The sequence below is a fragment of the Lepisma saccharinum genome, unplaced genomic scaffold (assembly GCF_977018435.1).
Source record: "Lepisma saccharinum unplaced genomic scaffold, izLepSacc3.1 HAP1_SCAFFOLD_1090, whole genome shotgun sequence".
NCBI lineage: Eukaryota > Metazoa > Arthropoda > Insecta > Zygentoma > Lepismatidae > Lepisma > Lepisma saccharinum.
Genome location: NW_028143736.1, coordinates 13624 through 39904, shown reverse-complemented (window position 1 = coordinate 39904; position 26281 = coordinate 13624). Strand labels below are relative to the sequence as shown.

The following is a 26281-nucleotide window of genomic DNA, read 5'->3' as shown; positions in this document are numbered from 1 at the left end:
TTCTGCACTTCGGAAGGAAAGGATCGTGTAGTTGTCATCATGCCGAAATTTAGTGTGCTATTAAGTGGTAAGTTACATGGTTACGTGCATGAATTTGGTGAAAGCGCATTTTTGACAGATGGTACAAGTACTATTCTTCTCTGCAAGATATGTGAAAAAACATTCAACCATGAGAAAAAATACTTTATATCTCAGCATGTGTCAACAGAAAAACATAAATCTGCAGTTGCCAAAAAGGTTGGACAGAAGAAGATATCCCTAATTTCAACAGTGGGCACTTCATCCAACAGGCAATCTCAGTTTTCTCTTGAACTGTGCAAAGCTTTCATGGAAGCAGGGATACCTTTCTGGAAAGTGGAAAACAAGTCACTGAGGAAATTCCTGGAGAAATACACTAAAGAAACGGTGCCGTCGGAATCTACGCTGCGGAAAACATATTTAAGCATCTGCTACGAAGAAGCTCTGCAAAGAATTCGTGCTGAAGTTGGTGGAAAGAAGGTTTGGATTTAAACAGATGAAAGTACTGACGCTATGGGACGCTGAATAGCCAACGTCATCATATGAACTATGGAACCAACATGCGGAGAATCCTCGTCATTTCTTCTCACGTCAGAACAACTAGAGAGAGCCAATGGTTCGTCAATAGCTCAGTTATTCTCAAATTCCCTAATTCTGCTCTGGCCAGATGGTGTACATTATGATGACATGTTACTTTTTATCAGTGATGCAGCTCCCTATATAAAGAAGGCTGCCATAGCATTGAAAATTCTCTTCCCGAACATTCTTCATATCACATGTGTAGCCCACGCAATGCACAGAATCGCCGAAAAAGTTAGTGTTGCACCCAGAAGTGGACAGGTTGATTTCGAACACAAAGAAGATATTTCTCTCTCTCTCTCTCTCTCTCTCTCTCTCTCTCTCTCTCTCTCTCTCTCTCTCTCTCTCTCTCTCTCTGAAATCTCCCTCTCGATACCGAAAATTTCAGGAAGTTGCACCTGAGCTTAGTTTACCTCCGCAAGCAGTCTTGACGAGGTGGGGAACCTTGATATCAGCAGCTATATATTATGCTAACCACCTTTAAAAATCAGTGAGGTGATCGATGCTCTTCCAGAAAATGAAGCGGCTTCAATTCGTGAAGTGAAAAAACTCCTGTGCTATTCAGAACTGAAGAATGAACTGTCGTTTATTTTTGCACATTATGGTGCATTGCCAGAGACAATTACAAAGCTAGAAAAAAGAGGTGAGACTCTTGTAGCATCCATGAAAATCTTCGAGGGATCTATGCAGCAGATGATGGAAGTGTCAGGAGAAAAGGGGTCAGCTGTTGTGGAAAAGTGCAAATGGGTAGTGAGTGTAAATGATGACTTGAAACAATTGAAAACAATTTGTGATATTCTAAAAGGTGAAAATGCTGTTATCGAAATGAGTCCAGCTACATTTGCTTGTTTTATGTATGCTTCATTAACATTTTGCCAGAAATTATAGATTAAAGTAAGTGACTTTCAAATGTGCCTTTTTCAGTTTATTTTGCCTTTTTTCCCATTTTTAGTGCCTATTTTCCACATTATAAATGCCTTTTTTGCCTGCCTATTTTAACGGAAATAAATGCCTGAAGTTCCGGGCTCTAGGGATCACAGACCTCGCGGTGCGGGTGTAGAGCTAACTGCGCCTTATATGGTTGGTTTTGTATTGTAGTCATTGGGGAACCTTTCTTCCATAATGTAAAGAGTATAGAAAATTCCCCTCTATTCTAATTATTTGAAACATTTGTGACCAAGCCGAGGCGAAAAGGTCGGGACATGGATTAAAAGGAATGGACCGTTCCGACTAAATCGGAACGTCTGATAGCCTTGCATCAATGGTTATAGAATTAAAATAGCCCAATATTGCAGACTGCAGACTTCTAGAGCCTGTCTCTGTCCAGAAACAACCTATTCATTTGTGCAAGGACAAAATCGAAATTCATGCAAAATTTGAAAAGCCATCAACGTAATTTTTGTAGGTTATACGTTCAAATTAAAAATTTTCATGGCTCGAGGAGGGGCATGACCCCCTTTGGGTACGGGCCTGATCAGTACCAAACCTAACTACGTAAAATTATAGCTGCTGTTGTGGATAGTCGTTTGGGTGCTATATTCACTTCCGCGAAGCCTTCGGGCTGTTCTGCTACGGTAAAGCAGGGACGTCGTTAGGGTGGGGCACGCGGGGGCACTGGCCCCGGCAAACGTCCACGTGGCCCCGGGAAACTGTTCTGTATTTGCTGGAAATTTTACTTTGATGACAAATATTGCAAAATAATTCTTCACTAAATTTTGCTTGCAGTTTGAAACACTTCTTCAATTTTCAGAATAATGAACCCAAGCAAGGCATTTCTTTATTTCCCTGTTTCTTGCTTATTGAACACAAACAGATGTATTAGCAGATAGAGGATGCAGTTAATGGCATTGTGGTTCACCCCGGTCAGGGAAGTCTGACACCTTATGAAAATGCACTTTTCCTCCCCCCGGGTTCGAATCCTGGCCTGGGTATGCATATTTGTGAGTGTATTCAGTATTCAGCAATTTCATCATATCATCACTCATCCCCATCTTCGCAAATTAGCCAAAAGTGGCACAAAAAGCGAAGTAAAATAAAGCAAATCAAATCAAACCAAACTTTTCCTCCCTGCTGCACACCAGATTCAGGATCCCTCCAAAAGCCGCACTTTCTCTTCATCTGGCCCTGTACTGGCACCATGGGCGCCGAAAGGACGACACAAACAGGAAGATTTAGCTGCGGGTGGCTAGAACTTTCTGGGTTTATTATTTTATAGTTCAGAAAAGATATCCCCATGCGTTTCAAATTCCAAGAACAAAATTCTATTGCTTGTCCCTTTCTCGGCGCGGGAATGAATGACATGGCGGTTCTTCTCACATGCACTCAACCCTCCTGCTAATGACCTGCCCTGCAAAGGAGGGGAAAGGCCACTTTCTGAAAATTCGGAGAAACGTCGAAGCGGTCGGTTCATCTGTTGATTTGGTTGACAATTGATGTCTGTCAGATAGTTTGAAGTAGGGTTTGTGGTCCGAGCAGTGGTTAACTTCTGTAAACGCGAGAAGATAGCATCACGAAGTGTGTTTGATCTCGTCTTCCTACATCGCGAGTGAAATGTCGAATGTGAAGCTGCCAGATTGTCTTCCTCTGGGAACAATGGATCAGGATCGATTGATCGACCAAATGTCCAACATTGACGTTCTAAAAAGAGTGACTACCACACATGATCCTGGGTTCGACTCCCAGGGTGGTTGATCTCTTGTATAATGAAGAAAAAACCACGTTTCAATTAAGGAAGGAAACTAGGTATGTAGCAATTTTTATACAGCCGTCTGCATGCTCTATAAGTATTATGTTTCAAAATTTGTATATCTTTCTGACTTTCTGTAATTTTTCTTTATTTAGCCTCCACCTGCAAATGCAGAAGCTGTTTCTGCTTAGGTGGCAAGGTTGACTAGACATAGAAATGTAATTAATCCCTAGTCATACAGCGAATAATTGTTATATAATATAATCATGAGTTATGGAGAAGCAAATTACTTATCAAGCATTTTCTGTTTCTATTTGTTGTGTTGTGGTTAACAAGGTGCACTACGATGCCAAGGGTCCTGGGTTAGAATCCCGAAAAGTAGGGTAAAAAGAAGCAAAATTGTACGATGCATAAAAAGCCATGTTTAGTTCTTATAAAACCTTCTAATTATAGAGTTCGTGTTTTAAGTCCACTGTATGCACAGTAAGGCTAATCGGGGATTCGAACCACTATGTGCCTCCACCGGGTGTCGAACCCGGAACACCTTGATTACAAGGCGACGACGCTACCACTGCGTCATCGAGGAGGCCCAGAAAAACTTACAATTAGTCAGTAAAATTTATATTGATTGACAAGGCCTGTAAAGAGTTCTTTCATTCGGTTGAGTCTGGTTTACTTATAGCTCAGTTTGTTCAACATTTAAAATTCAATACATTTTAAAGTCTTGTTTCCTATTACAGTGATATAGATAGCGGGAAAACACTTGACAGAGGAAGTAATTTTGTGAATAACAAGTACTGAAACAATATTTGAAAATAAATATACATCTGTCGGTTCCGTAAGTTAATGTACTTACTATTTCTTTTCCTTTCCCTATCGTCTCTCCTAGGATTCAGATTTTCAAGACTTTGTTCCATTGTTTCCCTTTCAGCTTCTTTCTGGATCTGCTCCATGGTTTTTGGATTGCTATCGTCTCTCCTTGGAGTCCAGTTATTATGCCGCAATTCAATAACATCTTGCAACATGAAACGCACCCTACTAGACACTTGCCTCTTGTCAACAATACCTTTCATTTGTCCAAAATAAGGAGATAAGTCCTGGGGATAAAAAAAAGCAGATCTCAAATAGGATGCTTCAGCACCTAAAAGTTTTCAAATCCACAGGATACGGAACATAATTTTAGTAACTTTGTAGGAAGCTGAACATAATTTTAGTAACTTTGTAGCAAACTGAAACACTTCCGTTCAGTATTTTACATAGTAATTGCCAATTACTAATTGGTCATACTGAAATATGCATATAAATATTTTTATACTTATGCACTTCGTTCTTCAGTTGTATTGCATATTCTTTTCTACAAGGTATGCATGGAATTATTGCTTTTTTAAGTCCACCAGATTGACTAATCTGGACTGGACCTACAGTTTTTGAAGTGTGCCTCCACCAGGTATCCAACACAGGACCCCTTGATTACAAGGCAATGACCTGTTATTACTAGGCCATCAGGGAGGCTTCTGCATGGTATGCATCTGAATAAAACTGCATGAATTTGCAGTAGTTTCTTTTACAAAACCGATATAAACAAGTGAGCTCTGCTACAAACTACTGATAAAAACCTTAAACCATTTAAAAAAATAATCACAGCAATCAAGAAAATTTATTTAAAAGGATCTTCCAATATGATCCTGTTGTTAAACACAACAATGCTAATTACCAAGGAATGTAAAATATACATACATAAATATGCAAATGCGTATTTATGAATGAAGCTGAAATCAATTTAATTTTGTATTATCTTTGTGCATCATGGCATATAAACTCAAAAAATTAACTTTATTTTACATATTTGTACATATATTAGGTTTTTGATCAGATTTTAGTTATTTTTACTTATTATTTCCATATTTCAAAATTACACGTCCCTGTGTGATTAAGAGTGTTCGGTGAATTTCTTGCAAATAACTAACAAACGTTCGAAGCAACATTAAACAAATTAAAGTTTACTTTTTTTACACCCTCAAATTGCATTATTTTCTTTCAATATTACACTTCCCAACTGTTTCCTTTTGCTATTGTAAAACCCCTTGAAATTCCTGTTTATATACAACTGTCGTCATTTTGGCAACATTGGAAGAGAGTCCCAAGTCCAGCAGCCCATTGTTTAACCCCACAGCAGCGTGCGACATACATACGGGATTCGCTTCACGACAGTTACGGTAATAATTACAGTGCCAAGATTGTATTTTATGTAGCTCGTGTAGTTTCTTATATTATTAAAAAGGTACATTTTTACAATTTAAATACATATTTTCGTGAAATTAACTAAATACAAGGCCACCCAGTAACTTGGACATCCACCCCTCTTTTCCCTATCACTCCCACCCAACCCATCTGCCCCCACCACTCACAGTTTTTGATGTGCCTGGTGGCAAAACTGTTCTTTTTGTTTCATACCTCTACATCTTTGATTCTGACCTGGCAACTCTGCAGGTCTCTAACTTCCGTTTCCGCCTTTTCTTCTAAGACTGATAATGCGGTCTGCAGCCGTGAAAATTTGACTTTTAAGACTGTCTGGTGAGCGTTTTCTTTCTCCTCCTCTCCTTTATCCATAAATATGCATTTACATATTTAATAAATTTTTCATAAATAAATAAATCATTCATAAATAATTCATTACCATGAATCTGTTCTTTGCCAACATTTAATGCAAGCTGGGTTGTAAATTAGTAATTAGAAAAGGCAGAGAGTGAGGCTATGCAGTAGACATATAGTAAAGTACTTACATTTTTCTTAGCAGCATTGGAATTAGGTGCCTTAGACTCCATACTTTTCCCAACTGTGGTCAATAATTTACATAGGCACTCTAGAGACTCCTCATCACCTTGTCTGAGTAACTTTGAAATACATTCATGCATAATATTATCTGTCAACATTTGCAATTTGTAAAGCTCACCAATGAACCTAAAATATAAAAGTCAAAGAATCATTAACGAGTAACAGTTTAAAAATAATAGTGTTCTGTTTAGATGGCAACTACAAACATGAGGGTTTCAAGTTTCACAGAAACAATTAACCACTTATTCTTCACTATCTTCTAATTATTTTCACATTCTAGCCTGACATTAACGAAAACAGCATAACATTAGTTGAATTAAAGAAACTGGACATTTTGGTATTGCAAAACCCCTTAAGTGTGGAAGGCGTATATTAGGGATGGGACTGATTAATCGGTACTCTATCTATAGGCATATCTGTGTATTGGTTTATCGTTAAAATTACCAATTATTTTACCGATCCAATATATCGATAAATATCCGATAATTTAGTGCAAAATTCTGCAATTTTGTTGTAATTTTTATGAATAATCTTCATGCCCTACTTTCTAAAAAAAGTAAATGTCTAAATATGCAATTTCTTTTGCACTGCAGTAACAGGGTGGGTACTCTAGTTTATCTACCATACCATAGTTTTGGTGTAATATCCTATGCCCCTCTATTTATTGACTGAGCCTAATACATATATGTATACCAATGCTTGAAAATTATAAAAAGTAAAAAATTGTTGAAAAATATTAGGGATGGACCGATTAATCGGTACTCTATCGGTATCGACCGATATATGCGTATCGGTTTATTGGTAAAATTACAGATTATTTTACCGATCCGATATATCGATAAATATCTGATAATTTAGTGCAAAATTCTGCCATTTTGTTATTTTTAGGGATAATCTCCATGCCCTACTTTCTGAAAAAGTAAATGTCTAAATATTCAACTTCTTTTGCATTGCAATGAGCTTGAAACACACATTTATTACGGAGATCAATGAAAATTTCAGGGTCTTCAAGGACCATTTCTAATTTTATATCGGATCGGTAGAATATCTGTTATCGGTAAATTTTATATCGGTACTTTATCGGTATCGTCCAATCCCTAATTCTTGCTGTCAGATCACACACTGTTGCTGTCTGTTTGCCGGGACAAATCTGACCAGATGTTGCCGGTCATGGTCATTCGTCACTCGTGGGCAGCCACTGCGTTGTCCCTGATGGGTTGTAATGCCTCCAATGCGGTACTCACAGTCCACCCTTGACACAGTGGAGCGACAAAAGTTCAGTGTCCGGCCGACTTCCGAAATCGCAACAGCACTAACTATCATCCCGTGCTCAAATGCAGATAATTCCAGTCAGGTTGCCATCACCACGATACAAGACGTTTCACTGCACTCGCAGAAGTCTACCTGACAACACTGCACTTTTCAAGTCCACGAAGAAAAATTCATGCAAAATTCCCCGAGAGTAGTCACCCTGTGCAAAACAAGTGGAAATTTCATACTTTGCATCATTTCCAGGATAATTCGACTTTGCGAAATCTCATGTGCCATTACTGAAAACCTTACGAAAATGTTGGAAAAGTAATGGCTGGTATCATTAAAAAATTCTACCAACATATTGATACATGCACTGAAACATCAATTCAGCTTTAAGTATGATTACAATACTTCTTATTTCTGTTAGAAGGTTCAAATTACCTTATGTTTCCTACTAACTTCACTCTGATTCTTCTCTCATCCTCTTCTAAAATAACTATGAGCTCTTTCCGTTTTTCCTCCTGAAATGGACAAGAAAAAGCATTTAGAGATCAATGCAATATCAGTGTTACGCAAACTACAGTGAGAAGAAACTGTTTGGAATCCCAACATATCAACAGCACAAATATGTGGACTAAAAGCTACCACTAGTTTTGTAAACTATTGATTTGTTGAAATTCTAAAAATATTTAAAATGCTATAAATTTCCATATTATTCAACAGAAATTACACAGTGAAATTCCAATTTTGCATTTTCCCCCACATACATTCAAGCTGCATGTCCTCAAAGCAACAAGAAAATTTTCTCCAAGTTTTTCCAACTTGTTCCCTGAAAGAGATGAAATTGAGGTTCAATGCAAGATAATGCAATTGAATATATTGCTGAAAACAAATAACTGTACCCTTGACCCTCTGTACAGACTTGAGAAAGTGAAATATTTTGCATGGTTTATGAGCATTTTCAGTGGTTTTTAGCTTGCGGAAATATGTTATTGTGAAGTAAAGTATGTTAGTTGCCTTACCGAGAAACAGAACCGTACGAAGGCTTCACGCAAGTGAATATAGCACCCAACATGACATTCAATAGCAGCAGGTATAATTTTACGTAGATAGGTCCAGAGCTGATAGAAATTTCTGATGTGTTCTTTCACTATTAGTCTGCACACAAACAGGTTTTACTAATAAAAAGCAGCGAAAGTACTCAGAGGAGGCAGGTTTTTTCTTATGTGAGCCATATTTTGGGATAAATATATCCGTACATTTGCAACATCAAGCCAAACTTATTCAGTAGACAGGAAATTAACTTACCGTCTCAGCATCATCTATTTCTTTCATTCTTTGATCCTTGTTTAATTCTAACGACCAGTCCTTTTCAAATTCTTTTTGGCACCTACTGATTAAGAGCTTCCTAAAATTTACATTCTCCTCTTTTCCCTTCTCAACTGGCACTTGCATCGTGGCTAAAACTTTACACATCTGAGCATAGGCTACGGAGAAATTCGGTTCATCCACGGCCTGAAATAATTACAACAAATTAGTTTTGACCTAATATGTAACAACCAAACTATGAACACACAAAGTGGGTAATTACACCACCACAAACAGCATGGAGAAAATTCGTACACTTATATAAAATGAAACTTCTCCAATTGAACAGTCAGAAACGAGCATGTAATCATAGATTAAAAAAAAAGAAACCTTGACTATTTTGTTTAACAACTGTCACTTCTAAAAAAAAAGTTAGTATTTATCTATTTTTAGTTATCTTGTTTGTGGATAAAACCGATCATAATGTTCACAAACATTCACGAAAATTTTTTCAATTTTGTAAATCTCTCTTAAACACAACATTAAAATTATTTGTAAGATATTACCTATAGAGAATCTACAGTCATGAAGAAGCATTGACACTTGTGTACTTTTAATGAAAAAATATTGTGAACACATGGAGATGAGTTATTCATCCACATATTAAATATCATGTCTGGCATATAATACAATTAGTAATTGATTTACACATCAAATAAATCATATTTGCATACAATAATTTCAAAGTACTCAAAACACAGGTAAATATATTTATAGAAGTACTATATGAGATTCAATATGCATCACACGAAAATTTTAAAGAAATTCCAAAATTAATACACCTCCAATTACATGTGCATTTGAGACTCTCAATACACCTCTGCGTCATTAAAAAGCTTTCAAATTGTGCTAGCTTGAAGTATTCACAAAAAAACGTGCATAGAAAAACAAAGTGATTTCTAATGGATACAGGCATGCATACTTCATTATTGACGAAAACACGAAATGTGAAATAACACATTGTAATATTAATTTTTCATATTTCTGAAAGGTGCGAGGTGCATTTTTCCACCCTGTTTTGTCACGAAATAATGCAAAATTAACTGCAAAATGCAAAATAAGACTCAAACACGAAATTTAGAGTTTATTTACCGATGCAACACTTTCTATATCAGAATTATCCTGCGATTATGCAATTCACGCAAAATTTGTTAAAACTGGGGTAAATACTTCAGAAGCAAAAGTGGACCTCTTTATACAGGAATAAATTTAATATTCTGGCAACGACAAACGTGCTATTAGAAGGGATATGCCTATTTTGTGTAGTAAGTGGAGTTTTGAAATCAAATTTTGGATTATATTCACATTTTTAAAACCAAAATGTCAATTCATATACCACTTTTTCACCGCTATAACAGCAAAATTTTATTTTATTTACCGCTTTTGAACCCGAAATTGACTTTTTGTACAGAAATGTTGCTTTTTTATTTACCAAAAATATGTGCCTCTACTAATGGATAAGAAAAAAAAATATCCATTACATTGTGCAACGCGGAAATACAAATTTCAGGTGAGTAATCCTTAAACTGCGTTTACCGCATCCATCATAAAAAAATGTATTGTTGAATAAGAAATCTATCCAAAAATAGCACATACCTTTTCAAAAACTAAGTCTATAACTCTCTGAAGTCGCTCTCTGCTGTCAATAGGAAGGTTCTGAACTTTGGTAACAAGGGTCTGGAACTTCTGTGGTGTGAGCTTGTTTAGTACTCCTCGTACCTTCTTATACAGATCCTACAAAATATAGAAAACACATCAGTACACTTCAAGTGTGCATATTATTTAAATTTGTTTTTCTATTTTTCCAGTTCTAAAAAAAGGAAAAAAAAAGAAAAATGCAGCTTCTTTCTATTTCAAAAATTGACTGCAACCAATAATTCCACCAAAACAACTGGGTCTAACATTGACCCAGTTGTTTCAATCACTGCAGATACTTCAAAATTGTAGAAATTCAGAGTACAGTAAAACCTCAGTTATCCAGACTAATGGGGGGATAAGTTGACTGGTTTAACGAAAGTCCAGATTAACTGAAATAACCTAAAAGAATAGTAGAAAGTGCATTAAAACTCAGTTTATAGCAACAAATCAAGTTTATTATAATATTTAAAGGGCATAGGCCTAAATACAGTATATATTACAGTACAAAGTCTGCAGGAAACCGAATTTCATCAGTGGTTGACTGCCTTTTCTTTGGGAAGTTCTCTTGTGGACTTCTAGCCAAATAAAAACTTTGCATTCTGCCTCTTTCTTTTTGCCTGTCCGGATTAAGCCAAGTCCGGCTTATCGGGGTCCGGATCAACGACGTTTTACTGTATTCATGAATTTCAATATGCAAGAGTCTTCCTCAGAAAGTATGCAAGTAATTAAATTTCAACATATTTTCATAGTGTTGAGCGATATTGAAAAATATCGTTCAGGCAATATATATATCATCATATTTTGCTGATGTGTGTATAGAGCTACCACAAACAAAACAGCATTAGTCTAAAATCCTTTGTGCACCTTCCCCTCGATCAGTTAAGCTCGGCCCATAAGGAAGCCTGTTCCACTCCCCCCTCCCTTCTCACAGGAATGTGGTTCACAGGAATCGTGGGAGTGTGCAGGTTTTTTTGCTTGTGGTTCCACTATAGGCAATATATCATGTTGGTGATATATAGTCATTATTTTAGTGATATCATCCATCCCTAATACTTTGTGAAGCGGATACATTCACACCGTTATTGACTTAACGATACTGGTGGCACACACGGCAGTGGTGTGACAAGAAACACAATGCGCATAACAAAATTTGTTCCTTTTGCGCATCTCCTGAGCTCCATGTATCAGGAACTGGCTTAAGCTGGCTGTAGACAAAAGCATTTCCTTTAACATTTTTGCTAGCATAAATGCTACGTAAATGCTTCCAAAATATACCTTGGCATGTCATATACTGTTGCCTAAATTTTCCAATTGTATTGTGTGAAGCAAAGCGAGTTTAGAGTACAAAAATATTCTTGCCGAAAACTGAAGTTCTAAGGTTGAAATTTTAAGATATGTTGCAATCAAGTGCCATCACTATCTGTACTGAATGTAATTTTTGTTTCATTTCTAAAACAACAGTAAAGTAAACAAGATAGTGTGGAAGAATTCAGACCTGCACCTTCTACATTTATTGCATGTAAAATCTGATGAGCCAAAAGAGAACCAATATCTCCTTACATGCAAGTAACTGGAAGACATTTTTAACCTTTACTCTCCCGATGATACCATACGGTATCACCAGAGTAAGGTCGTACTGCCCCAATGATACCATATGGTATCATGGTGCTGATTACGAAATGAATGTGCATTTTGGACCTTCATACTCTTATGTTTGGGTGGAAACTGACAGGTCTGGAGCAAGCCTGGGAAATTCACATTGATGACCAACCTCCCCCAATATATACGTGCCACATTTCTGAACAGTTACACATTTTGGCTCATTATTCAACTTGTGTGGCACCCAGGAACATGAAACATGTTTCATTCTCTTTGGAAACGTCCATTCTATGAAAAGAATACCAAGGTTTGCACCTTCTCTCCAAAATAGCAGGGGAGGAGGGGGCAAACTCCAGATTTTTGTGTTTTTTCCATTGAAATTCGGGGATTGGGCCTCCCAAATCCCCTTCCTCGGTTTGGCATTCTGAATTGTACACGGTTGCATGCTCTGATGTTTTACCTGCAAAACAAAATTCCCGCCGGGAAGCCCGAGAGAGAACGGGTGTACTTTCCTGTTGTGCAAAACTATTGGGGGGGGGGTATATATATAGAATCAAATAACTTACTTCAGACTTTGCTTCCTCTTCAGTAATTTCCTTTGGCTTCATCCTAGTAGGCTTCCAAGCATTTTCAGTCTCATGTAATTTTACGTCTTCTTTTAGAGACAAACTAACATGAATTACACCCTTCGTGGGCTTAGGTTTCCCCTGTTGACTATTTCTCTTGGGAGCAAGCTGGAACAAATTAAACATTCATTGTTAAGTTAAAATTGAAGCAGCTAACAAATTTAAACAAAATAGTTTTCACATAGCAAAGCTAGGTAGACATGATTATATCACGTACAGTTCATTATTCCGCAATATTTTACGATGCACACAATTGCAGACCACTATATTTCTGCTGCATTCAAAACTAATCAAATGTTAACCTAGACAATATCAAGCATCACAATCATGACACGACAAATTTAACGAAGCTGAATAAATGGGTCAAACTATGAATTTACTGTGCAAGGTTACTTGCCCTCTACGTAGAGGCATGCATATTTAGTATTTGATGGAAAAATGAGATTTGAAATAGCACATTGCAATGTTCATAATTCATGTTTTTTTAAGGTGTGAGGTGCATTTTCCTACCATATTTTGAGAAAAAATGAAATTAAAGAGTCTATATACTGACAGCACTTTATCAAGCCTGAATTGTCCTGACAGGCAAATCACTGAAAATTCATTAATTTTGCTGCAAATATTTGAGAAGCAAAAATGTATTATCAAATTTAGGATACATTCACCATTTTAACCCCTTAAGTGTTCCATTTGCATCAATGGAAAATGTAGTTTTTTTCGTCAAATTCAGTATATGCACTCCGCATTTTGCTGCTGTAGTGCGGAAGGCGTATATATATGCTTTATGTTCGTTTCAACTATATTCGATTTAATATGGTGTATATAGTCACACAGACGTTTTGCGAGATAGTTCTAGCTGTAGTAGAAACAAAAAATAGTAGCAAGAGAGGAAAAAGATGAAAAAGAAAGGGAAAATTAGTTTCTTTTTCCTCCCCTGCTACTATCTTTTGTTTCTACTACAGCTAGAACTATCTCACCAAATATGTGTGTGACTATATACGCCACATTAAATCGAATATAGTTGAAATGAACATAAAGTATGTATACATACACCTTCCGCAATACAGCAGCAATATGCGGAAGGCATGGATATGTGCTATCCACACTTAAGGGGTTAACATCGAAATTATATTTTATGTACTGTTTCTGACCCCGAAATGTGACCAGTTTTTGTACCAAAATCTTGATCTTTTATTCATCATGTGGTTCTATACATCAGCAATAGAAATAATAGTACTCACTCGTCCTGGTGTAGGTTTCACATAATTTGGAGTGAAGTCTATACCACCCATACTTCTATTCATATTCAGTGACCTACTGTCGAGTGTTCTTGACTGAAAGGGAAAAGAAAAAAAAAGGATTAAGAACATTCTACCATGAATACATGTGAATATTAAATCTGAAGAGAACCATATCCAACAACAGACTAAACCTTAGAATGACCTGGAAAATAGTCAAAGTATATTAATGATCCTTCCCCAATTTCTCACCTGCAATATATTTAAAAATAAAAACTTTCAACACAAATCAAGAAACCACTGAAATGGGTTGTGCCATACATGAACTGGTACTGCCAGCTTGCGACGAACAGATGAGTTACATGGATCTCAATCGACTACACGATTTAGATACACACTTAACTAATGGTATTCTACTAGACCCCATGGTGCCAAAGCCCTCAGCTTTTTCATTGGGTGATGCATCTGAAGAGTCCCATAGCAGTCTTTTCTGGTTTCCGAAACTAGAGTCTATCTCACTAATCTGCCAGAATTAGTTATCTACATACAGATTTTGATTCAGTGTGGCACCTCAACTTCACATTTTTTGCTCTATTGGGACCATGAAGTATGAATGTATAATGAGGGAAAATGTAAAAGTGGGGTTCCCTGCTACAAACTACTCCAATTGAAATTACAGTGGAACCAAAATTGTTTCGAAGATTGAAACATTGCATAAAACACTTTGCATCACCTATTGCTTTTGAACTTATAACCCACAAAAAATGTGTAATCTAATTAGTAGACATTTACAGATCTACGACAGTAACCACAGAAAAGCAACTGCACATCAAGAATTATATTAAAAAATCAGTAACCAAGGACTGGTGCAATAATTTACATATTTACTGATACTGGTAAAACGTTCTACAGATCAGTTAAAAAGTTGCAAATTTCTTAATTGAGTGTCTGCTTAGAATTTCCTAGGAAGAAGGGTGCAAGATATACAGAGTGTCCATGCTAGAGGCATACAAAAATAACTTCTCACAATTTGAAAACTAATCCTTGTATTCTCTCTTAGTGAAGCTCAGTCGATGGACCATCAATTTCAGATTTCAGTAGTCCACTTGTACCATCAATTGTGCTGCTGAATCACACATGCACAGAAACTACCTGGCCACAGATATTTCCTGATTTGAAAACCATTAAGACTTTTTGCATGGGGCTTCATTAAAGATGTTGAGTACAAGAGGAAAGTTCACAATTTGGGTGATTTGAAACTGTGTATCATTGAAGAGGCTGTGATAATAGTGCCTCGCATGCTAGTCTACACTTGGCACAAACTTTAGTATCGTTTGGATATATGTAGAGCTACAAATTTTGCCCTCAGTGTACATTAGCCAATATTCGATCTTGATTGGTCTCAGTGTGCCCCCAACAAAAAACTGGTAATAAAATTGTGCAGGGGACAGCATATATGTTTTGCCACCTGGTGTAAATGGTGAATCATATTCTTTGTTGGGGATGCTGTACAATTCAAGAATTACTGTATGTTTAGGATTCTCGATTATGCCGGTTATTTCTTTTTCTGCTGTAAGCAATCTACTTGTTACAGATTCAAAGTGCTCATTGATAGTCCTAACAACATCATCATGGCCTGGCTTGATCTTTATGTCCCCAACAAGTTTCTTGTATTGTTGCACAATCTCTTGTAGCTGGGTGGCAAAAACAGACAGAGCATTTGCTTGATTGGATTCCATGGTCCCTAGCTGTTGCTTGATATTAGCTACAATTTGCTGTAAATTTTCAACAATTGCCAATTTTGAATTTTGAGCAGTAAGATCATGGACTTGTCTTCTGATATCCTCAAACAGGGCATGCAGTTCATTAATATGTTGATTTGTTGGAAGAGTGGCCACTGTCTGAGTAAGTTGTTTGATCTCTGTCTGGATATTCTTGATATCTTCTGATTTCAATATGCGATTCACAGCCCTCTTAATATTTTTAAGTTCCTGTGATGTAGGCAGATTTGATACAGTATTTTGCAAAGATTCAAGTGCCAATTTCACATTATTTAATTCAGAAGCATCAGCCACATTTTGCATAGCATTTTGGAGCAGGGCTATATCTGCCTGAGTGGGTGTTGATTGTTGTAAAATTTCAAGCTTTGTTTGGATATCATAGATCAAGTGATGAAAATGAGATAGTTCAGATTCAGTGTTGAGGTTTTCAAGCTTTGTGATCTGTTGCTGGACACTGGCAAGGGTATCTACAATACCAGGCAGGCGGGATTCTAGAGATTCTTGTACATTTGTCAAATCACTTTGCACTGCTGCTATTGTACCCTCAAGATGGGTTATGGTACTTTGAATTTTTCCAAAATCTTCATATGTTTCAAGTTGCAGCTTAATATTGGCAACACTCAGAGTTATTGCACTCAAAGCATCAGAAGATGGCAAGTTGTTCATAAAATTTTCAAGTGTCTCAATTTTTTCTTTAACCTCGGCTATGGCATTGTTCAAGGGGTCCAGATTAGGTATCTGGAGTGATTGAATCTGTTCCTTTAGAGTGGAAATCACTAGATCAAAATCTTCTTGTGATTTTATGCTTTTGACAATTGTTTGGAGCTGTGTCTGGACATTATTTATCTGCTCTTCCAATTGTTGTTTCAATTGCTCAGAGTTGGTGCCCTGGGTCTTAAATTTGGCTTGAAGAGCTGCTACAGCTTCTTCTAAACTTTGAAAATTATCCAATGTGGCCAAGTCAGTATATTTCTGAAGCAGCACTTTGAGTTCAGAATCAATTTTAAGAAGAGGGTCCATGCATTGTGATTGCAAATTTGTAATTTCTAGTTGAAGACTGGCATTCAGTGTGGTTTGTAAAGCTTGTAAATCACTTCTTAATTTCTTGACTCTGACATCAAGCATCAGAATCTCATCACTGTGATCTTCATGCCTTGTATGGCCAAATATATCATTAGGCATTTTTGTTTTAGTGGTTATTTATTATTGAATATCTAATTCTTAATTCTATAAAAAAAGGTATAAGCTTGTCATAGGATCCAGGGACCTCAATATATAAGCAGTCACCAGCAGAAACAGTATAAACAGTGCCAGAAACCATGTTTGAGTGCTTAATTCTATAAATATTTCTCCCTACTGAAATCTTGACATTGCCCTCAGGGGTTGTAATAAATTGCAATTGACCATCTACAGGTAATTGGTAATGATTTAAATTATTGTTAAATATGTACAATGTTTTACCTGTTTCATCATCAACATCTGTAAGTATGCTGTTCAGATGAATAATTAACAAAGCACTTAGTTTAGATATTATATCAGAAGAGGGTTGTGGTGTTGGCAGGTCCATAATAGCCTGTTTTTTGAACCCAAATAAGTTCATAGGCATGTTTATTTATTTCAAATCATGCTCTGTAATTGGGCATTGATTACCATTTTTCAAATCAAAATGACCCCATGGTAGAGTATGTATGCCACATGACAAAATGCATCTCTTATCATCATGTGGGTCCAGAGCCACTTTTCTTACAATATTTGTAGTCAACTAGTGATCCACACTCTGAATTCTGCATTCTGATGTTCTGATTGTGCTACATGATTTGAGGCAATTTTTGTAATCTTCAAATTCAAGCTCTTTGTCTACAGTCACTCTGCCAATGCCCTTGGCCTTTTTGGCAATAGCGCCACTACATGTTTCAAAACTGTACATCTTGGCCCTTAACCCAGCAAATGCCACAATAACATCACCAAGTGTCTCATCTTTTAACTTGCCAGGCACCTTTTTGTTGTGGGCTGTAATCTTTGTATGTTCACTGGTATCAAAATATTTAAACAATTCAGGCTGTGTCAGAGGCGAAGATATAGTACAAGCAATGCAAGCACTGCTTGCATTATTCGAATATCATTTAATGTACTTAATGTTTTAGCCTTATTTCGTTTCCATCGCACTCGATTTCGCGAAAAATTACGGCCGCAAACTCCCTCAGCAAGCACCAGCCTCAATGCTTGCGGCTGCTCTGCGGGAAAATAACGCACCCAAAGGAGTCACATGGCGAAGCATGAAATTCGAGTGGAACCCGTCCACAACGCTTATACCAAAAGCTCTGCTTGCTGAGCTTGCGTTATTCCCGAAAATAGCCGAGCTCAACCGAAAGCAGAAGGATATATTGCCACCAAAAACTATGAGTAAAGAATATTTGTCTTCATGAACACGTAAACAATATCGCGAATATAAAAATAATTCTTAGTCATAAAATAACTAAAATAAGTTATTATCATTGTTCTAAATTCCATATATATATATATATATATATATATATATATATATATATATATATATATATATATATATATATAATTTTATATTACAATTTATTTTAGATTTCGCGAATTGTAAAATGCGTAAAAAAAATGGATATTGGGAGTTCGGGCGAGATGGTAAAGGGCGGGGGTTTGTGTTTCCAGTAAGTGAAATGTCTGCACCCCCGTGAAGAGTTTCCCCAGGGAGGGAGGGAAGATTCGACGGACCTTGGTCTGCACCCTGTGTCCAGCTCGGTCCAGCTCAAATTACGTCAAAAGTGTTGACCGCACCAGTGTTTGCAACTGCCAAATTATTTACACAGTAATTCAACTGAGCTGTTTCACAAATTTTACAACCACATTCAATAAATTGACTGCTTTTGAATAAAACTTGGGGTGAAAATAAAGCTATCTAAAAAGAACTCTCTACTGATATTTACACAGCACAATTAAATCGTATACATTGTACATATTATGAACACAAGAACATGTTTTAAGTTTTATTATTATGACACAAGTGGTGCTCCCAGGATTTTTTGTAGTAGTCTCCTCATTTTGTCATCTTTTCCTGCCTTTGACTTTCCTTTCCATAGGAATACTGGGCCAAAGGGGGGGGGGGCAACCCGGCCCCGGACACGCCTCTGTATTTCACTTTATTACTTAAATATTATGTATATACTATTTCTGCTGTAATGATTCTGATTCCATCGCTTAATTTCTATCTCCAAACTGATATATCTTTCCTTCCCATGATGAATAAAATTAAGGAAATAGGTTGGTATCACTTTCGGTCATTTCAGAGATTTCCAAAGTGATCTTGCGTGGATGCTTTCCAGTTGTGGAAAGAGCGTGGGAGTGTCTTCACGTTTTGAGAACCTTGAGGACCTAAGATTTGTTGAATTGTTCGATAGCAGGAAATTTCCTATATATGTAAAGGAGTTTGGAATTTATTGTGGTGAGTACATCGTCTATGCATGTGTTTCTTTGGTTTGAAATGAAATTTTTAAAGTTTGTGTTTAACTTTTTATTTTAATGTTTGACTCCGAATGCGATTTTTAGGGTGCCCACAAATCCTAAATTACAATCACGCAGTGTAAATTAAATAAATGAGTTATTTTACCTAAATCCGTTTGGTCACCGTTTGCCCACATTAAAAAATAATGAACAAATAAAAGTACTAATAAATAAATAAGAAATTACGTACCCCTTTAGTCGTATGTGGAAAGTTCGCATATGTAAGACGTTTACTACCATACGAATAACGTTACCTGGAATTTCGAAAGTAAATGTGACGTTTGAGGATCATATGGTTTATTTTTAGAACTGTCATTTTATTATGATATTTTGACAAATCCAGCGACCGGGCCAATGAGGCTATAAACCTTTAATCCCCCCTCTTGGCGTGCCATTGTACTACATGTTTTGTTGTACTGAAACATTGCTTGCCTCCTTCGTAAGACTACGCTTCGCTACTGGGCTGTGTTATATCTTGATAAACATCTTCTGTTTGAATATCAAGAACAAAACTATCTGTGTCCATGTACATCAGTTTTACACGATTCTTATAAAAAGGCTTCAACACATCATAATACAATTTTAACATGTGTAATTTGGCCAATTCCAATATCACAGCCCCTACATAAATAGGCTTATCAAACTTAATCTTTGTTTTTTTCATGTTAAAAAGTGCCATATGCTCATCATAAATTCTTCTGTAATTGAAGTTGGGCTTTGCTATCAATTTTTTGCTCAGGCTGGGGTCAGTAATTATTTTAACATCAATATGTTTTCTGACATTTTCAATTGTTATGCCATACACTGAATTGACCATCAATTTAAACAAGGTCTTATCAAATTGGCTCATTGCAGATGTTCGAAGCTCTGTGTTTGTATCAATATATGGCTTCAACCATCTTGAGTGCCTGAACCTCAAAACTTTGCCAATTTTGGTCACTTGAACACCATGATTCATCAGGAACTGGAGGTTTTTGTAATATATGACATAATCCTGTTTTGGCTCTAGAGTCATCATCAATTTCTTCTGTTTAGAGCCAGGTGAACACTTAACCTCAGGAACTGGGGGCAGATCAGAAAATATGTTGTGTATGCCACGTTCCTCGCGTGAGCATCTGCCAGCTTAGCACAGGGTAGAGACAATGAGATACCTCTGGGCACAGACCAAGGTTACTAACGCTAAGAATATATGAAAAGAAACAACAGATTTAACCCACTACGGAGGGTACAATTCGTACTATATTCTTGAATAATTATATACAAGTGTTAATATCTTTGTAAATTCTTTTATACAATATTATTCTTCTATTGTGGCTAATCTTCTTTATGCTTCTTCTTCTTGTAATCAATATAGCCTCTTCTTCTTATGGCATCTTCTTCTTATGGCCTCTTAATTAATATGGCATCTTCTTATAATTAATGTGGCATCTTCTTCTTATCATTAATATGGCATCTTCTTCTTATAATTAATATGACATCTTCTTCTTAATATGGTATCTTCTTCTTATAATTAATGTATCATCTTCTTCTTAAGGTGCCTTCTTCATGCAATTAATAAGGCTTCTTCTTCTTATAATCACTAAGGCTTCTCTTTCTTGTAATCAATAATATTTCTTCTTCCTTTTTTTTGTCGATCCAAATTGACGGAAATAAAATCAATCCCCCAGACAAACAAAGAGAAAGGGGTTAGTTAAAGATCGCCGCCTAGCCGGCGCTAACCTTAACTTGGAGCTACAGTGTATGCGCTTCCAAATGTGCTTGGGTGCTGCCGTGAGATGGCGCTACACCTGGGAAATAACAACCCAAAAGCCACACGAAACTCTAAGTTCGTGGGAACCGAAAAAGACACAAAATCGAAATTACAATTCGACTTCATTACTTTTGTATATTAATCACTTACGCCGTTACTGAATGATAATTCCCCTTTTCTCCTTATTTATATCCTGTTATTATGTTAAATTTATTTATTTATTTCCTCATAATTAGTATTAATATATACAATCACTATTTCATCATATCTGCTCTTTCCGTTGTCTCTATTCACAATCGTATAAGTTCTCCTGGGTGGTGCCATCTCTTACCCACTTTCTAGACTGCTTTATGCATCACCTCATATAACCGTTGTTCCTTTTGCATGCTGCCATCTATGGTCCTTTATTTCAAAGAATAGCAATGCAGTTTGTGTATGTGACACAAAATTCCCCTCCTCTGGGCAAAATTTTTCCTTTTGAGAAGTTTCGTATGCAAGGAAAAATTTTCTTCAACATCCATTCTTACTATTCACTTCTCATGTGTACTTTTCAACATTTGTTTAACGTCTTCCGTACAATTATATCTTTTTACATTATCTAAGTTTTCTCTTCTTACTTCCTTTGTCACCATATCTTGTATAACTATAGTGTTTCTAAACGTTTCTAATACACTATACGGACCTTCGTATTTGAAAAACAATTTTTTAATTGTACGGTCAATGGCCTTACTTATTGGGTGTGTTTTACAATAAACTATATCACCCCTCTTTACTTCTATCTTCTTTCCTTTCGCTTCCTCTTTTGACGTCCTCTTCTTTCTTTTGTTATACAAGTCATTGAAAAATTCTTTCCTTGTTCCTCTTTCCATAACCTTCTTTGGCCATTCTAAATCATCAAAAATCATCGGCTCTGCCTCATATCCCAAGAAAATCTCTATCGGGCTCATATTCGCCTCAGCTGATATAGAGTTATTTAATAACATAACTATCCTGTTAATTACTGCACACCACCTTGTATGATGATCATGACAGTACATTCTGAGTAACCTCACAATCTCTCCATTGTAACGCTCAATTGGATTTGAACTTGGGTGATATCTTGTTACATTAATCAATTTTATCCCTTTAAAATATAGATACTCCTTGAAATACTCTGAAGTAAATTGAGTCCCGTTGTCTGTCAACATTTTCTTTGGGCTACCATAATGTTTGATAAATCCTTCATCCAACTTCTTGACTATCTCTTTGGTTGTGGCTTTCTTTAAAGGATAGCACATGATAAACTTGCTACATATGTCCACACACGTCAATATGTACAAACATCCCTTAGACCTAGGTAATGGTCCAATGAGATCTATCGAAACCATATCTAATGGCCATTTAGCGATAATATGTAGTTCTTCTTTCTTAAATTTTATCTTTGAAGGTTTAGTTTGTATGCAAATTGTACAATTTCTAACATGGTTAACAACGTCACTGTTCATAGTCTTCCATACGTAAAATCTTCTAGCTAATCTCAGCGTTTTGTCAACTCCGAAGTGGCCAGATCCTTCATGCACGATCTCGAGTACTCTTCTTATCAAAGTTCGTGGTACACTAATCCTTACTTGGTTCGGATTCTCATAACTAACTTGGAAAACGATGCCATTTATAACTTTGTATCTTTTCTTTATCTTAGACATCCTTGTTTTCTTGTTTCCTTCCTCTCCTTCCAACACTTTGATAATCTCCCTTAGTTCCTCATCTTCCTCTGTTCCAACTCGCCATTCCTCTTCTTTAATACCATTCACTTCTTCCTCAGCGATAGCGTTGATTTCTAGCCTAATCACTTCCTCTGGTTCCTGATTTCCCTTTAAAGGTGCTCTACTTAGAGTATCTGCAACATGGTTTTCCTTTCCTTTTATATCTATGACATCAAAACTGTACTGTTGCAGTAATATTGCCCATCTCGTAAGCCTTGCATTCCACTGTCTTGCAGAATTTAGCCAAACTAGACTCTTGTGATCACATACCACCTTGAATCTTCTGCCTTTCAGATATGCAGAAAACTTTTCTATTCCAAATATTATCGCCAAACACTCTAGCTCACTTATAGTATACGCTCTTTCAAAGTTCTTCAAGCTTCTGCTAGCATATTGTATTACATTATTTTCATTGGATTCGTTTTTCTGAAATAGGTATGCTCCCAATCCAATGTTCGATGCATCTGTGCCTAAAAAGAACATTTTCCCAAAATCAGGTTGGCTTATGGCGGGCGCTTGTATAAGGTCTTGCTTAAGTCTTTGGAAAGCCTCCTCTTCGTCTCCTTCCCATTTCCATTTTATATGTTTTCTGAGAAGTTCATATAATGGCTTGGCTTTGCTTGCAAAATTGTGTATAAATTTTGATCGCCAATTACATACTCCCAGGAATCTTTGAAGTTGTTTCCTTGTGTTTGGTCTTGGGAACTTGCTTATAGCGTCATTTTTGTCTGGGCACATCTTTATTTCACCTCCAGATACCACATGACCTAGGAAACGTATTTCCTTCCTTGCAAAAGAGCATTTTTCCAATTTGACAGTTAATCCTGCTTCTGCCAATTTACTTAATACCCAATCTATTTTTTCTATGTGTGTCTCCCAATCTTTTGTATGTATACACATATCATCCACATACATAGCAAGCCATTCTCTTGTTTCTATACTAAATATTCTGTTGAGAGCCGTCATAAAAGCTGATACTGACGAATTTAAACCATATGGAAGCCTTCTAAATTGAAATAACCTTGATCCATATCGAAACGCTGTATATTTTCTAGACTCTTCTTCTATTTCTACCTGAAAGTATCCCAAAGTCATATCAAATGATGTGAAGTATATGCTGCCTGAAAAAGTGTGTAGTAATTCATTTATTCTTTCTACTTGATTTCTGGGAAGTAGCACGTGTTTATTTAGCTCCCTTAAATCCAGTACGGGCCTCACACCTCCGTCCGGTTTGTCTACCACGTGCATTGGGCTTACATGTACGCTATTGGAGTTCTCTATTATCCCCCAACTTAACCATTTCTTCAATTCCTTTTCTACAGCTTCTCTCTTTGCAAAGGGTATAGGATATTGCTTTGACACTATTGGACTCGCTGTGTCTACCTCAATCCTATAGGTGTACACATCCGTCACTCTTGGGCGTTGGCTAAATATTCCCCTATGTCTCAACAAAATATATCTTAAATTTTCTTTTTCCTTTTCCGAGATCCAATGACACTCATCCACTTTGGCTTGTATTTCTTCTTTCGATGCCTTGTATTTATGGTCCTCTATTTCGACCTCTTTTTCATATTCACATTTTACATTTTCATTTTCCATTATATCATCGTAGTCCTTCTTCTTATACACTGCATCATGTTTCTGATATACAAGACTTTGCTTCCTAATGCCTATTTCGCTCTCAGAACCTTTTATTTCATCCTCCATAGGGATATCTACTTTCATGTTCTCCATTGATTCTAGATTTAGCCGTTTTTCTTTTATGTGTATGTGCCCATTGTAGTTTTCTAAGAAAGGTACTCCTAGGATTATATCACACCTCAAACCCTTTATCACCAGAAATTTTACTTCGAAATTCGCTCCTCTGATGCTCATCACGATGCGTACCGTGCCCTGAATTTTGTATTCTTCATTTCCCGCAGCCATAACTAATCTGACTTTGTCCTTTTCAGAAGCGTCTAATTTTGCTTGTGGGTATTTCTCTTTAATCCTTTGCCAACATTTATAGCTCATTGCTTCGACAACGCTCCCACAATCGATCAAGCATTTAACCTTAATTTCTATTATTTCTGCTTCCACATACAATGATCTTCCAGGTTTTAAGTTTTCAAAACTCGGCTCTCCAATTAAAAATAACTTCAGAATTCCTTCTTCATTTATCTTATGTTCTCCCTTCATATATTCATCGTTTTCCTTTGCTCTCACACCTGGGAGTTGCTGCGAGAGCTCTACAGGTTTAGCCTCTCAACCGATTCCACATTCCTCGATTCCTCATTTAACTGCTGCCATCCAGCATTTCCTACTTCGTTCTGCACCTGGCTTCTGACTAATTCCACTGCTTCTCTTCGCTCTTCATTTATCTCAGGATTTCCCCTCTCGTTCCTGTCGTTGTAATTGTTTCCTCTAGGTTGCCTTTCTTCTATCTCCATCCCTCTTTCTGAGTTTCTTCGATTCACATTTTGCCAATAATCATTTCTTCCTCTATATCCGCGGTTTCCTCTCCACGGTCCTGTATTTCTTCTATCATAATTTATTTGCTCTTCCTGAACATTATTTCGCCTTCTGCCGTTTCCGTTATCTTCTAAGAATCCTCTTCCTCTGCCTCTATATGCATTTCTGATTTCTATGTTCCTAATCCCGAATTCTTGTTTCCGGAATTTCTGCTCTGGACGTTGTTCCTCTTCAGGATGATGCCTCTTAGGATAATATCTACCTTCCTTTTCCTTATCCCATGACCTTTGAGTCTTTTTCAGCATGTCATCTGTTCTGAGGTAGTCTATCAAATCTTCCACCTTCCTTATCTTTACTACAGCCACCGCTCTTTGCGTCCATATTGGTAGCGTTTGTATCACTTGTCTAACCAACTCTTCCTCGTTCCATTTTTCATTCAAATTTCTGAAGCTCCTTAATGTTTCCCATGTGTGTGCTTCCAAACTCTCAACCTTGGACCAATCTATATATTTTCTTTTCAATGTCTCCAGTTGCCTTTCCTTAATTTCCTCGCTACAATAATATTCCAAAAATCTTTTACTAAACTCTTCGAATGTTCCAAACTTGTGCTGATTTAACTGATACCAGCCTGCTGCAGACTTTTCAAAACATCCTTCGATTAGGTCCAGTATCATATTTCCTGGTATCCTCATTAGCTTTACGTTAGTTGTTAGTTCCTTCAGGAATTTTCGTGGACACTTGTCCGATATATTTCCATTAAACTTGGGCAAGTGTTGTAACTCATTAGGCTTAGGGATTCTTGTTTTATATTTTCCCTCTTCCAAATTACTTCCGTTTATTTTGTCCAACCATCTTCCATTATCGCTCCCTTCTTCACTACTTTTCCATTTCCTTTTCTTCCTTTGATGATTCCTTTTATGCTTTATTTCCTCCTCTGTATTCGATTCGTCGCTACTACATTCCTTTTTTATTCTGATCTTTTTATACTCTTCCTTTCCATCATTTCCTTCTCGATTGAAACCTATTGGCTTATCTTGTATTCTCATATCCTCTATTTTATGTATTATTTCTCTCCATTGCATTTTATTCTCTTGCTTTCCTTTGTCGATCTTACCTTCGAGGGTTTGCATCTTCTTATTACTCTCCTCTAATTCTTCCCTAACTTCTTGTCGTTCTCTAATTATC

General features: G+C 36.7%; 1 protein-coding gene across 1 annotated transcript; it reads right to left on the bottom strand.

Annotated features, from left to right (window-relative positions):
- Positions 1–4139: 4139 nt before the first annotated feature.
- On the bottom strand, positions 4140–24379 carry LOC145983496 (uncharacterized; the record flags this gene model as incomplete). The annotated part of the gene is made up of 10 exons (XM_083116586.1): positions 24152–24379; positions 22622–22870; positions 21677–22162; positions 13845–13937; positions 12544–12711; positions 10337–10474; positions 8681–8887; positions 7814–7893; positions 6067–6244; positions 4140–4380 (listed from the first exon to the last, which is right to left on the bottom strand). Coding segments are annotated over exons 1-10 (2068 nt in total), but the record flags the coding sequence as incomplete, so codon positions are not given.
- Positions 24380–26281: the final 1902 nt, after the last annotated feature.